Below are 12,375 nucleotides of genomic sequence, written 5' to 3' on the forward strand. Positions count from 1 at the left end.
AATAGGGTTGTCATTAAGACTGAAATGGTTCAGAATGCTTTGGTTTGGTTACTTCTCACAGTCTCAGAGAGTGATCTCCCTTGCTGAAGTGAAATAGTCTGAGCTGTAAATACAGCAAGCATTACTTGATTTGGAAACTCATACACCTGAAAAGCAACATTGTCCAGCTCTGCCAGTGCAAGAGCAGTATCCCATTGTGCAGTGTAATTGCCAGATATGCTCTGTGACATGGGCAAGTGATTTAGACCTTTCCTTCTTCCAGACAGCAAAATTGGAGATCATTGCTTTGTATAACACGCAAAACAACACATTAAAGACACTGGGGAAAGTGCCAGGCTGCTCTTTACCAGTGTCCAGCCTGCTCTGGTGTTGAGAGATTTCCAGATTTCCTGATGGTTAAACAATGTGGGGTTTGATTGCTCTTTCACCTGTGGGCCGATTACATCTATTGTTTGTGGGCACTGGATGGGCATAACTACCAGGGTGCTGGCCAGTACATACAGTCTGTTAGAGCTGATTTTGTCACAGAGCTGATTGTTCTTGGCTGAATGGGACTCCCCTTTCTGGGAGGATTTGTAACTCTGGGCTAGGTGTTAGGTAGACCTGGCTTTCACATAGGTGGTCTAGAGCTCCAGTGAGGAGCTTTGCTCCTTCATCTTTAATCCTAACTGAGTGAAACTTTGCTGCTCTCATCTCAGGCCTTGGAAATATCCTCTCACTTAACCAGAAACACTCTGAGACAGACACCATCACCAGTTTTTATGCCTTGGTGACCTAACTGAGATGGTGTCACTTTTGGGTGTGGTGCCAGTCTAGGACTGAGCTGGCTGATCACTGTATCTTAACAGTGATTCAAGGTGCATTTTTGTCCTTCATCTCCCATTTGAGTGAATAAGGGGCTGGTAAGAACCACACTTGGAGTCTGCCTAACCTGCTGGTACAAAGGGATAGTTTTAATCCTATTGCTAGACTGATTTTAAATTATCATAGAATGGGTGAGCTGCCCAAGCAGGCAGGGGCAAAGGAAAATGAGGCTGAAATGTCAGACAGGAGGCAAACGAATGCCTGTCAAACCAGTGTGAAGCACCCAGGGATTTTCAGCTGGGTTTCAGGTAAGCAGTACTGGAACAATAGAAAGGGGGAAGAATTGGTAGTGATTTAAAGCAGAGCACAGCTCTTAGCTGCTGATTTATGGCTTCTATTTTTACATGTGTTTTGTTCTGTTTTCAGTCAAAACAGGAGAAGATGGCCTGCAGAGATAAGAGCATGCAGGATCGTTTGAGGCTAGGTCACTTCACCACGGTGCGGCATGGGGCGTCTTTCACCGAGCAGTGGACAGATGGCTATGCCTTCCAGAACCTCATCAAGTGAGGACAGACAGACTTGTCTTTAACTTCAGAGGCATAGACAGAAAAGCTAAGCAGTTGTGTGTGATGTCTTGCATGTCAAAATGTGAGAATGGTGTGACTGATGCATGAAAGGATCAGATAGGAACACAGCTACTGACAATGGGGAACGTTTTGGCATTGAAGTGAGAAATGTGTTTCCACTTAAACCTCTGGAGACTTGGCCTGGAATCAGATTGTTTGAGTTGGCCTCTGGGTTGGAAAGCAGTAGGCTGCCCTGTTGGGTATTCTCAGTGCACTTACCTGGCTGTGCAGTGCTTAGGGCACAGGAGCGGACCAAATACTCACATATATTGTGAGTCAATCAATTTGATTTGCATACTTGCATATATTAGTCAATGAAGGCTAATTAGCTTTTCTCTTTTTTTAAGTAGAAAGTAGAGAAGCTTAAAAGAGAAAATCCATGCTACTAAACTTCTTTTGCCTCCTGGTAACAGTGATCAAAGGGGCTGCAGAAACCTGGAAATGAAGATCAGAGACCCTTTTATGCAGGATGTTAATGGAAATATCCACTCAATTCCCACCTGGCCTAGACCTTTAAGTAGGACTTGGTAAATTAATTGTATTAGAGAGAGCTATGTGTGATCCTTTAAATTCATCCCACTTCTTCGTGGTCTGATAGGGAGGTGCAGCTCTTGCTAGGTGCAGATTAAGGACTCTATAATTCTTCCTTAGTGCTGTAAGACATGGAAGAAATACTTCTGGAATATCTACTTGCAGTCTCAGTCTCTTTAAAAAGAAAAGGTGAATTAAGTATGTAAATGCTCAAGTCATTTAGACTTGAAATGTCAAGAGTGCTTTTATCCCTGTAAAATGTTTTAAGATAGTCCTTTTATCTTGGAGGAGAGACTGTTTTCTTAGTGAAATTGGGAATGCTGTTGGTTATATTTTGGAGAACTAAGGATGGTTTAAGTGCACCCCTGAAGCAGAAGGATACTTTCTCAGGCAGTGCCAGACTTCAGGAATACTTTTAACAGGAAAGTCTGAGATTTAGAACAGAGCCTTCTAGGAAAAAGTGTGTGGAAAGTTAGTGACTTCCCGTGGATCCCTGGCTTTTCCGTGAGGTTAGCAACTCTTGGGTTTGGATATCCTCTGCATGAATAAAACCTTTCACATACTGAAAGGTTTCTGTGGGCCAGAAAAAGAATCCCCTTTTATGTAAAAATACCTTTAAAAATATGAGTCATGATGTTTGGCACATCCCCCTTTCCAGTACAAAAATATTTTGTTACTAATCTTACAAGTACAACTGATTGGAAAGTCATTGCTCCAATCTGTTAAGAACAGATGCTGAAGACAACCAAGTACAGACCATTAGTTCTCTGCTTCATGGGGTTTTTTTTCTACTCTTTTCCTTACAGACAACAGGAAAGGATAAATTCCCAGCGGGAAGAAATAGAAAGACAACGAAAAATGTTAGCAAAACGGAAGCCACCTGCAATGGGACAGACCCCTCCAGCCAGCAACGAGCAGAAGCAGCGCAAGAACAAGACCAATGGAGCAGAAAATGAAACGTAGGTTCCGTTGCCTTCTCTGTGCCTTGCAGAGCTGCGTGCTTTGAGCAGAGCACAAAATCTCTCCTGGGAAATGGAATCTTGCCCTTGCCTCTAGGCTTCACTCCATGCACAAATGAATATTGTGGAATTAGCCTGGCATTCAGCAACATCTGGCTGCAGTTCTAAATAGTTTTCATTGGAGTAAAACAAGGAGCATTGCTGAGTCCAGACTTTGTATGAGCTTAACTATTTTCTTTTTGAATGCAGTACTTTACTTTTTCAGTGTTCCTGTTGCATCAAGTTGGAAAAGTGTTGCAACTTCAGAATTGATTTCAGTGTCACTGGATGATACGTGGTGCTTTTTTAGGGGCAAAAAAGAAGTACCCATTTAGAAGCCTTTTTTTCTGATGAGGCTTTTCAAACAAGTAATTGGGTATACTGAAGAAAATGATGCTCTCTCTAAAGACAGTGTGTTAAGCATTGTCCTGTATCTCCAAAGCTGTCCTTTCCATTTCCCTGACTCAGGTATCTGGAAAGGTAATTGAAGTGCTACTTCTTACAGAAGATTTCTCCCCCCTCCCACCTCTTTTGAAGTTACTGATGCTCTAAGAGTCACAATGTTCTGGGAGAGAAAAGCTGTGTCTCACAAGAAATTGAGAACATTATTTTTTGGAAGCTTTTGTGGGGTGGGAATACATCGAATCAGAGATTTGCCACTACTTTCTACCAGTTTCCTTTCACAATCTTCATTTTATTGCTGTTGCCTGATACCATAACTCGGAGTGACACTTTTCTTTTTGCACTATGAAATCTCCTGGGCATGACTTGACCTCAAAGTTGCTGAAGCCGTTTGAATTCTTGGTCTTGATTGGAGCAAAAAGCTCTCGCTGCCTCTTGCAGTCACAGCAGAGACGGCACATGACGGGCTCAATCCTGCTACTCAGGGTGCTCTCAGCAACCGGGGCTGTGCCCCCAAATCAGGTGCTCGTGCCTGGAGATCAGGTGTGTTGTACTGGAGGGCGCTGTGTGCTTTCTGTAAGTGAGGAGCTTGAATAGAGACACTTAACCCTCATTCTGGCCAAGTGAGCTTAAAAAGAACTAAATCAAGTTCTAAAGCCGTCCTTTTGCATTGCAGTTTGAGTTTGGAGAAGTAAATGGAACTTCAGTGCCTGGATGTTTTGAAGTGGTGCTGTTCTTTGGGTAACCTTTCACTTCTAAAGGGCAGGATGAGGCTTTCCCTGTTTCTGTCAGGGTGTTTTCCCCCAGCAGACTGCGGTAGCTGTAGTGTGGCATATTCTAAAGGCATGGCAGCACAGATCTCGATGTCTGGAAATGACAATGTGATAGCAAGTGAGCTTCTGCCTATGTTGTGAGCCTGCCTTGACATACTCTAGCTTTACCTGGGTTTGATAGAAGCCTTTTTGTGCTACCAAGTCTTCTTCTCCTTCGCTGATATAATTCAGGGTTTTATCTTTGTGGTTTTGAAGAGCTTGTAGTGGTGTTCTTGATAAAAACTGCTTGCCAGCATATGGATATGGTTCATGTGGAGGGTTTTAGCTTATGGAAACATTGGATTTGCAAGTCAGCTGAAGCAACTGGACTGACTGACTACTTGCTTAATCATTGTGTAAATGCATTTGTTGGACTGATGTGTATCAGGTACAAAATGTTCTGATTTTTGGAGGGAGGTACAGAGGCAGTCTTTTAGGCAAGTTGAATAGAAGTGTTTCTGAAAGTTGGATGAGAAGCAGCCAGCCAAATTCCTTCATTTGATTTTTGGTGGTTCTTTGGTTCATGGTTGTTGCTGTGGCTGAAACAGGAGAGGAAGTTCCCATGATGCAAATTTAAACATGTGCTCTCCTGAAACTGGTTTCAAGCCTCTGAGTGAGAAAAAGATTTGCATTCAGGAACAATAATCTGAGGTTGGGGCTTTTTGAGGTTTGTTAGGGCAGGTTGGGCACCCTTAGAATCTTCAGCTGCACTGGAACTAGAGTGTTTCAAGCATGTTTCTGTGTTTGTCTTAGAGCCCCCTTGATTTTTGCAATGCTTGCTGCTAACAGGCAGCTATTTTGGGCAGTGTTAGCCTGGTGGTACTCATTACATCTCTTGCTTAACGAGTAGACTGTTGGTGTTCAGCCCTGTATTTCATTGTGCACAAGAATATGTGGAAAGCTTGTTGCTGACTTATTCAGCTGTCTTTTTGTTCCTTTATACAGCGACACCAACCAAAGAGCTAAACATTTGGGATGGTTTTTTAGGTTAGCTGAAGCTGATTGAAGTTCAGGCTGTCAGGGTGGATGTGGAGAGGGGGGGGTGTGTGAATTAGGATGCTTTCATATGAAGTGAGACGACATGTAAACATTTATGGTACTGGCTGTCTTTTGTAGCTGTAATTTGTAATAAGCAGTTCCTTATGGTTGAGATTCTTTCAAAAGGAACTTGGCTTGTGAGTTTGGGATGAAATGCACCAGTTAACAACTGCTTTAGCACTTATTGCAACTATGTGGACCCTCTGTGTTATCAACAGTGGAGAGAAGTTGGGGCATCTCAAGACGAGCATGTAGCTTAATGCTACCTCCTCTTGATTCACTGCATAGTGAGCCAAGGTCCCACAGTCCCATACAGACCTAGGGCTCAGTCCCCTCTTGAAACTAGATGTAGTATTGATGCTGCAGAAACCTCATACACTAACCTTTGTACTAAGTACTTTGCAGAGCATAACTGCTGCAACAGAAATCCTTCTGGGATAAGTTTTGAACTCCATTTAGTTTCACAAAGGATAGTTGTGTGCTGTCATGTGCATATTCTTGTTTAGAAAGTAAACAGGCGCAGTTGATTCGGGCTTCATAACTTTATGTTCACGTGTGTGATGCTCTCCCCAAACTCCTTGATGGTAGTAGTGAGAAAATTCATATCATGATTCACAATATACAGCAGTAGAGAAGCTGTGGCTGCCCCATCCCTGGCAGTGTTCAAGGCCAGGTTGGACACAGGGGCTTGGAGCAACCTGCTCTAGTGGAAGGTGTCCCTGCCCGTGGCAGGGGGTTGGAACTGGATGAGCTTTAAGGTCCTTTCCAACCCAAACCATTCCATGATTCTATGATTTTTCTAACCTGAAAGATCTCAGCAATCATTACTTTTCACAAGTGCCTAAAGAATTTCCTGCCAGCTGTTGACACACTCTGTGTGGTTGTCACTTCACCAGCCATGTGTGTTCTGCAGACTGTTCACTTTATCCCTTGTGTTGAAACCTAATGCGTTGGATCTGTCTCTTTTATGCAGGTTAACATTAGCAGAATACCACGAACAGGAAGAAATCTTCAAACTCCGTCTAGGTCACCTTAAAAAGGTAAGAACTATCTGCAGAAAAGGCTTTTAGGTGACTTTTGATTCAGTGCCCTATGAACAATAGCATTTCTCTGATAATTGAGAGGTTTTTGTTGCTTGAAAGGGACGGCCAGGATTTTGTAATGATTTTTTTTCCAAGGCAGTGGTATTCAGGAAAGATGTTCTTTGCTTCAATAAATAGATTTCTGTGTTCTTACATATCATTTCGTGCAGGGAGTTCCACTGTTTTGATGCATCTTATCCTGTCACTGTGACCTGCCTCATGCTGGGCTCTGTGTGTGTCTAATATGGGGGAATAAGCATGAATGGATCAAGGGAAGAAAATCATGAGAACACAACAAAAACTGCAGCCATCACTGACCTTCCCATTTCTTTGCAGTGTCGAGTAACCAGCATCATCAGTAACAGCCCAGTAAAACCTCTTGGGCTTTGGGAAACTAATACTGTTTAGGTAGTTGTAGTGCATGTTTGTTTTCAAATACATTGGCTTCAGTAGGAACTGTACCTGCAAACGAGGTTTAGATAAGCTGTTGGTTGCCTTGAAAGTGATTGCAATAACCTATAGATAAGCTTTCTGGGACACTTCAACAGATGAGGTACTGAAACAAAATAGCTGCCTTCTGTGATTTCCTGTTTAACCGTGATCTCAGCGAACACCATAGAGTTTTCTTTCCCATATGAAACAAAGAGGAAGGATGCAAAGGCATTGCTGGAGTCCCCTTTCTCTGCTCAGGTGGTGCCTGAGCTCTACACTTAGTTTTCCCTTTAACCTTGGCACATGAGTTGAATGCAAGGCCTCATTAATGCTGCTGTACTCCTTGTTATTTTCAGTGGCAAGGGAAAGTTAATGCATCTATGGAATCTGCTGGCACTCTGCCTATTGTGTTTTACTGACCTGTGAACACAGATAAGTGATATGGGCAGCAGCATGCTAAAGGCATGCTTGTTCTACAGCTTCCACATTGCTGGAGTGGATTAATTGCAGATCCATCTATGCTGGCATGTAGTGTGCCACCCTGGAACAGAGGAATCCATTTGGAAATGGACCTTAATGGAAAATGAAGTAATGTTCTGGGATCGTGGCATTGTCTGAGGCTGTGCTTATCCTTCTCCACTTTTGGAAACTGGCTCATTCTTTATACCTAAAAATAGATCAAGTTGAGAAGGGAAGGAACAGAGTCACAAGACAAATGGGTAACTGTGTCCCTTGAGGCACATATATCAAATAATACAGCTCAAGGCAAGCGTTTTAATTGAGGTTCACAGCCCTGTCCACAGTGGTGTGAATTTTAGTGTCATGTTTGAGGGCACTAGGACTTCCAGCTTTACAAACAGGGTATCAAAACTTCCACGTGGCACTAAGTTACACTCTGACCTGTCCTACCCATCACCACTAGTAGGACCTTTCACATTCTCCACCCTCTCCGGATGCTGCTCCATTCCGGTGTGGCATCATGGCATCCTGGCATCCTAGTTCCTTACTTCTGAGGGCCATCCTCTGTCTCTTGTCCCAGCAGAGTCCCTACAAAACAAGAAGGCATGAAGATACGTCTGCCCCTGTCTGTGTGTAGGTATAAACAAAACTGCCTGGTCAGTTTTCATTCCTGTCACTGTCCTGACTCGGAGTTGACTACGACCATCTCTTTAATCTCCCAAACCAGTTATTTACCAATGACTTCTTCCCAAGGGGAATTACATCTGTGTTTCCATAAATCAGGCAGAAATGCTAACTGCATTGTCTTACACAGCATTGTGTTTTCCTTTTGGTTTTCCTCATGCAGGAAGAAGCAGAGATCCAGGCAGAGTTGGAACGGCTAGAGAGGGTTAGAAATCTACATATCAGGGAATTGAAAAGGATACATAATGAAGATAATTCACAGTAAGCACATGGGATCTGGGGACAAGAACGTGCAACAATTTTCTTTGTCCTCTTCAAATGGGAAACAATCTGTTTGAAATTGGTGTTACAACTTAGTATGTCACTTGATTGGGGGGTGGCATGGTGATTAACTTGAAGTTCATGTCAAACAAAGGCTTCCAAGGTACCATTACATAGTTGTTCATCAATAGAAAGTGATCAAATCATATCAGATCTGTTAATTGTTAACACAGTTGTAATAGTTTTCTGTCTTAACGTAGAAACGTTGTTTCTAAGCTGTGTAGTAGCTGTAACCTGTTGTGCAGTAGATCACATTAGCTCTGTCAGTGTTCTTAAACCGTGTCTTTCTCACCAGATTTAAAGACCATCCGACGCTAAACGATAGATACTTGTTGCTACATCTTCTGGGTCGAGGTGGCTTCAGTGAAGTATATAAGGTAAATGTGAAGTGGCAATGTGTGGTGTAATCTGAATCTGCAGTGAAACAGTGCAGTAAGCAGAATTTTACCCTTGTTTTGTTAATGGTGTGTGTGGTTGTAGAGGGCAGAAGGGAGGATGAAGCACATGTTGCATCTGTCTTGCATTGAACAGCAGGCTTTTGATTTTTAGCTTCTGCCTTTGTCCTCAGAGGTCAGATTTCCTCCAAATGTAGGCTTCAAGAAAACGTTGCACCAAGTCTGCAAGTTTTGTCAGGTCAGAAAAGCAAACCACTTAGAGAGACAAGTGCTACACACAAATACCCAAAGTGGCAAAGTCCTGTTGAGTACGGCATAGCAAGTCTGAACGTCACTGTAAGTGAGAGTAAATAGCTCCAGTAATAAGAGCAAAGGCTGCATTTCCTGGGGGTAAAAGGCTTGTTTTCCTGTGTCTTCGTTTATGCTCTGAAGTAGCAGACTTGGGGGGGAGGTGTTTACTCTTGGGACTCCCTTGGAACTGAGGATTGCTTGTGTGTCAGCACTCTTGTGCAGCCAAGACCTGTGATACTTTGGTGCTTGCTATATGACTGTTATGCTTAGAGCCTTTCCAGTTCAGAATATCCTCTGTATCTATACTCAGTAGTTTTTAATTCTTGTGGAATTTGGCTAGAAGGAAAATAATTATGCCAATGCAAATATTGGAAACTTGAGAGTGATTTATTATTTTGATGCAGTACAACGATAGGTGGTTTCTAAACTAGGGAGGGCTAGATGGCTCAGGTAATGACAAAGAGAGTGTGAGATGTGCTCTGAATTGCTGGCTTTGCTGACTAAGTAGAAAGCCTTGGCTCCACAGCTGAAAGCAAGAGAGTATGAATGCTTCAAAACTGACTGTACTCAAGAGTTGTAACTATGGTATTGAAACAAAGAAGTGCTTAGCCCTTCTTCTCCAGGGTCTTGGCCAGTCTGTTAAGCATAAGGAATTAAGTATACAACTTCTAAGATGGACACAGATTATCCTTTGCTTACAATAGGATATTGCCCCATCCTATAATTAGTAGCTGTTGCTGCTCTCAGACAAGGTAAAAGATTTCTGCCTTTCTCCAAGAACACAACTCCAGAGATCCATTCTTTAAAGACTGTTTAAATAGCAAGAAACTGGAGGGGAAAATACAGCACAAGATTTATGCAGTGATGCCCCTGAATTCTCCAGCTTCTAATTAAGATGAAACGTGCTGCAAGATGGAGAGCTGAGCTACTAATGTGAAACAAAGTATTGTTTTGGGTTTGTTTTAACTGAGTGTAGAAAATGAGTTAGGGGGAATAATGGCAGAGCCTTTTCCTGTGTGATTAACTGTCTATATTTTGGTAATTTGGCCTTTCTGATGCCATTGTAGCTCTGGTGGTAAAATGTCAGTATAAATGCAGCATTAGTTAGATCCCATGAGGAAGGTCACATCAAAGCAAGGAATATTCAATTGTTTTCAGAGTTGCTTGGTTTCATTAGTGAAACTAATTACATCAACATGTGGGTTTGCTCTTCACTCGGTGTGTCGTAATGCTGATTTCCTGGGTGGGGATATTGGTTTGTTAGAGCTTGTCTGCTTTTGCAGTATTAACTTGAAGTTGTGATTCCTACTGATTTGCAGCTCTTCTCTCCGCAGGCATTTGATTTAACAGAACAGAGATATGTAGCTGTGAAAATACACCAGTTAAATAAAAACTGGAGAGATGAGAAGAAAGAAAATTATCACAAGTAAGTAAGGCTGTAAAATGTTTCCAGGCTCCTCCTGCACTGGGTTACCCAATGTGTAGTAACAGGCTGTCATTTCTGAACTGTGTTTTGCCACAGGTCAAAATCCCCTCTCTGTCCCAGTAGCTACTTGGAAAAGTTATGGTCAGATTAGGAATCATGGAATGGTTTGGGTTGGAAGGGACCTTAAAGCTCCTCCAGTTCCAACCCCCTGCCACGGGCAGGGGCACCTTCCGCTAGAGCAGGTTGCTCCAAGCCCCTGTGTCCAACCTGGCCTTGAACACTGCCAGGGATGGGGCAGCCGCAGCTTCTCTGGGCACCCTGTGCCAGTGCCTCAGCACCCTCACAGGGAACAACTTCTGCCTAATACCTAATGTAATGTTTTAAGTGTGCACACAGGCAGACAGTGTTCTATAAACACTAGGCCACCAGGTTTCAGAGCACTAGTAATGCTCTATGAAGAGAGCATTAAAGTGGCTTCTCCTCTTTGAAATGTTTAAGCTCTGCTCTTGTGGGAAGCAGTTGCTCATGCCCACCTTCCAGGTACACACCTGCATTGTGCTCCCCAAAAGCCTTCCGCTTCCCTTTGCTTCCTAGAATACTCAGCCTTTTACAGATGCTTAGGACTGTACGTATGTCATGGCCTAGAAGGGAAGTACAGGAAGCATTTTGGTGATGGTTACACTTGCTCCCTAAGGCCATGGGTTAGCTAAGCTCTGCAGAGTGGCAGCCAAGCCTTCTCGACAGAGCTTCAAAGATAAAGCTGTGATCTTAATTCCCCAACAAGTCACTGGGAGAAACTTAAGCTGAATATGAAGCCTGGAAGTTGGGCTGTTGAGCATCATGGAATTCTTCTAGAACTTGCTGAGTTTTGTGTTCTATCTTGGATCGCTATCTTGGATCCCTTAACGATTTATTATGAGGTTATTCTATTTTGGCAAGCAGTACCATTAATCAAGATTAGTTATTTTGTAACGCGGCCAGCATTTGAGATGCACTCTGATTCTGCGGTTCTTAAGAACTGTTCAGCACAGTTCCTTGTTTGCTTTCTGATTAATGGGCATGGGTTGGACTGAAGTTGGACTGCTGTGTGGTATGTCTGGGTTCGCTATCTGCAGAACTTAGAATTAAGTCACTTGTATGACTAATGCTCAGACTTTCCTATTTTCAGACATGCGTGTAGAGAGTACAGAATTCACAAAGAACTGGATCACCCTCGAATAGTTAAGCTATATGACTACTTTTCGCTGGATACTGACTCGTAAGTTATGTTGCTGTGTCCTTTGTCTTGATTTGATGCATTCACTGCCAAGTATTTGGTCTCTTAAAACTTCCAAGGGAAGTCCAGAGAATGTGATGCCAATGCTACAGACCGTACTGCAGAGGAAGTTTCAACACACATTGGTTTTCTAGTGCTGCATTATGTCAGATGTGGGGCTTTACTAGTAAATCCTACTCTTGGTTGGCTTGGACAAATGCCCCAGCTGACACAGCTTTGTGCTTCTGGATCTAGCACTTAATGGGGGATCTCTGACCTTTGTACTATTGAGCATTGAGTGCTGTGTCCCTGGTAGCTGATCTTTAGAAAGGGCTGGAGGACTCTTCACTTAATATATGACTAAATAGATGACTCTTACAGACAAGCAACAAAGTGTTCTGGTTTCTCTTGGGTGCTTGAATTACAACAACTGCTGTTTTGCCTTCAGGTTTTGTACGGTGTTAGAATACTGTGAGGGAAATGATCTGGACTTCTACCTGAAACAGCACAAGTTAATGTCGGAGAAAGAGGCACGATCTATTATCATGCAGATTGTGAATGCTTTAAAATACTTAAATGAAATCAAACCTCCCATCATACACTATGACCTTAAACCAGGTATGTTGTGCTGCTAGCTGACGTACTTAAGGATGTAACTAAAGGTAATGGGTTGTAAGTAACATAGGGAAGTTTACTTTGGTCAGATGGCAAAAAGGAGACAGGACTGTCTGGGAAAACTAGCTTGAAACAAGAGAAAAACAAACCCTAAAACGCATAGAACATGCTGTGAAAAGGGTATTGTCTCCCAGAATTGCAACA

At 42.8% G+C, this 12,375-nt stretch overlaps 1 protein-coding gene across 10 annotated transcripts in view; it reads left to right on the forward strand.

Annotated features, from left to right (window-relative positions):
- The window catches only part of TLK2 (tousled like kinase 2), a 44,351-nt gene that overhangs the window by 24,743 nt on the left and 7,233 nt on the right, over nt 1-12,375 (forward strand). For all 10 annotated transcript variants that reach the window (XM_030508596.1, XM_030508591.1, XM_030508595.1 and 7 more), the window contains 8 exons: nt 1,231-1,367; nt 2,768-2,920; nt 6,185-6,251; nt 8,032-8,129; nt 8,485-8,566; nt 10,210-10,301; nt 11,470-11,559; nt 12,005-12,174. In XM_030508596.1, the coding sequence (XP_030364456.1) occupies nt 1,231-1,367; nt 2,768-2,920; nt 6,185-6,251; nt 8,032-8,129; nt 8,485-8,566; nt 10,210-10,301; nt 11,470-11,559; nt 12,005-12,174 (889 nt within the window). The remainder of the gene's footprint in view (nt 1-1,230; nt 1,368-2,767; nt 2,921-6,184; nt 6,252-8,031; nt 8,130-8,484; nt 8,567-10,209; nt 10,302-11,469; nt 11,560-12,004; nt 12,175-12,375) is intronic.

This window comes from Strigops habroptila, chromosome 19 (genome assembly GCF_004027225.2).
Source record: "Strigops habroptila isolate Jane chromosome 19, bStrHab1.2.pri, whole genome shotgun sequence".
NCBI classification, from domain to species: domain Eukaryota; kingdom Metazoa; phylum Chordata; class Aves; order Psittaciformes; family Psittacidae; genus Strigops; species Strigops habroptila.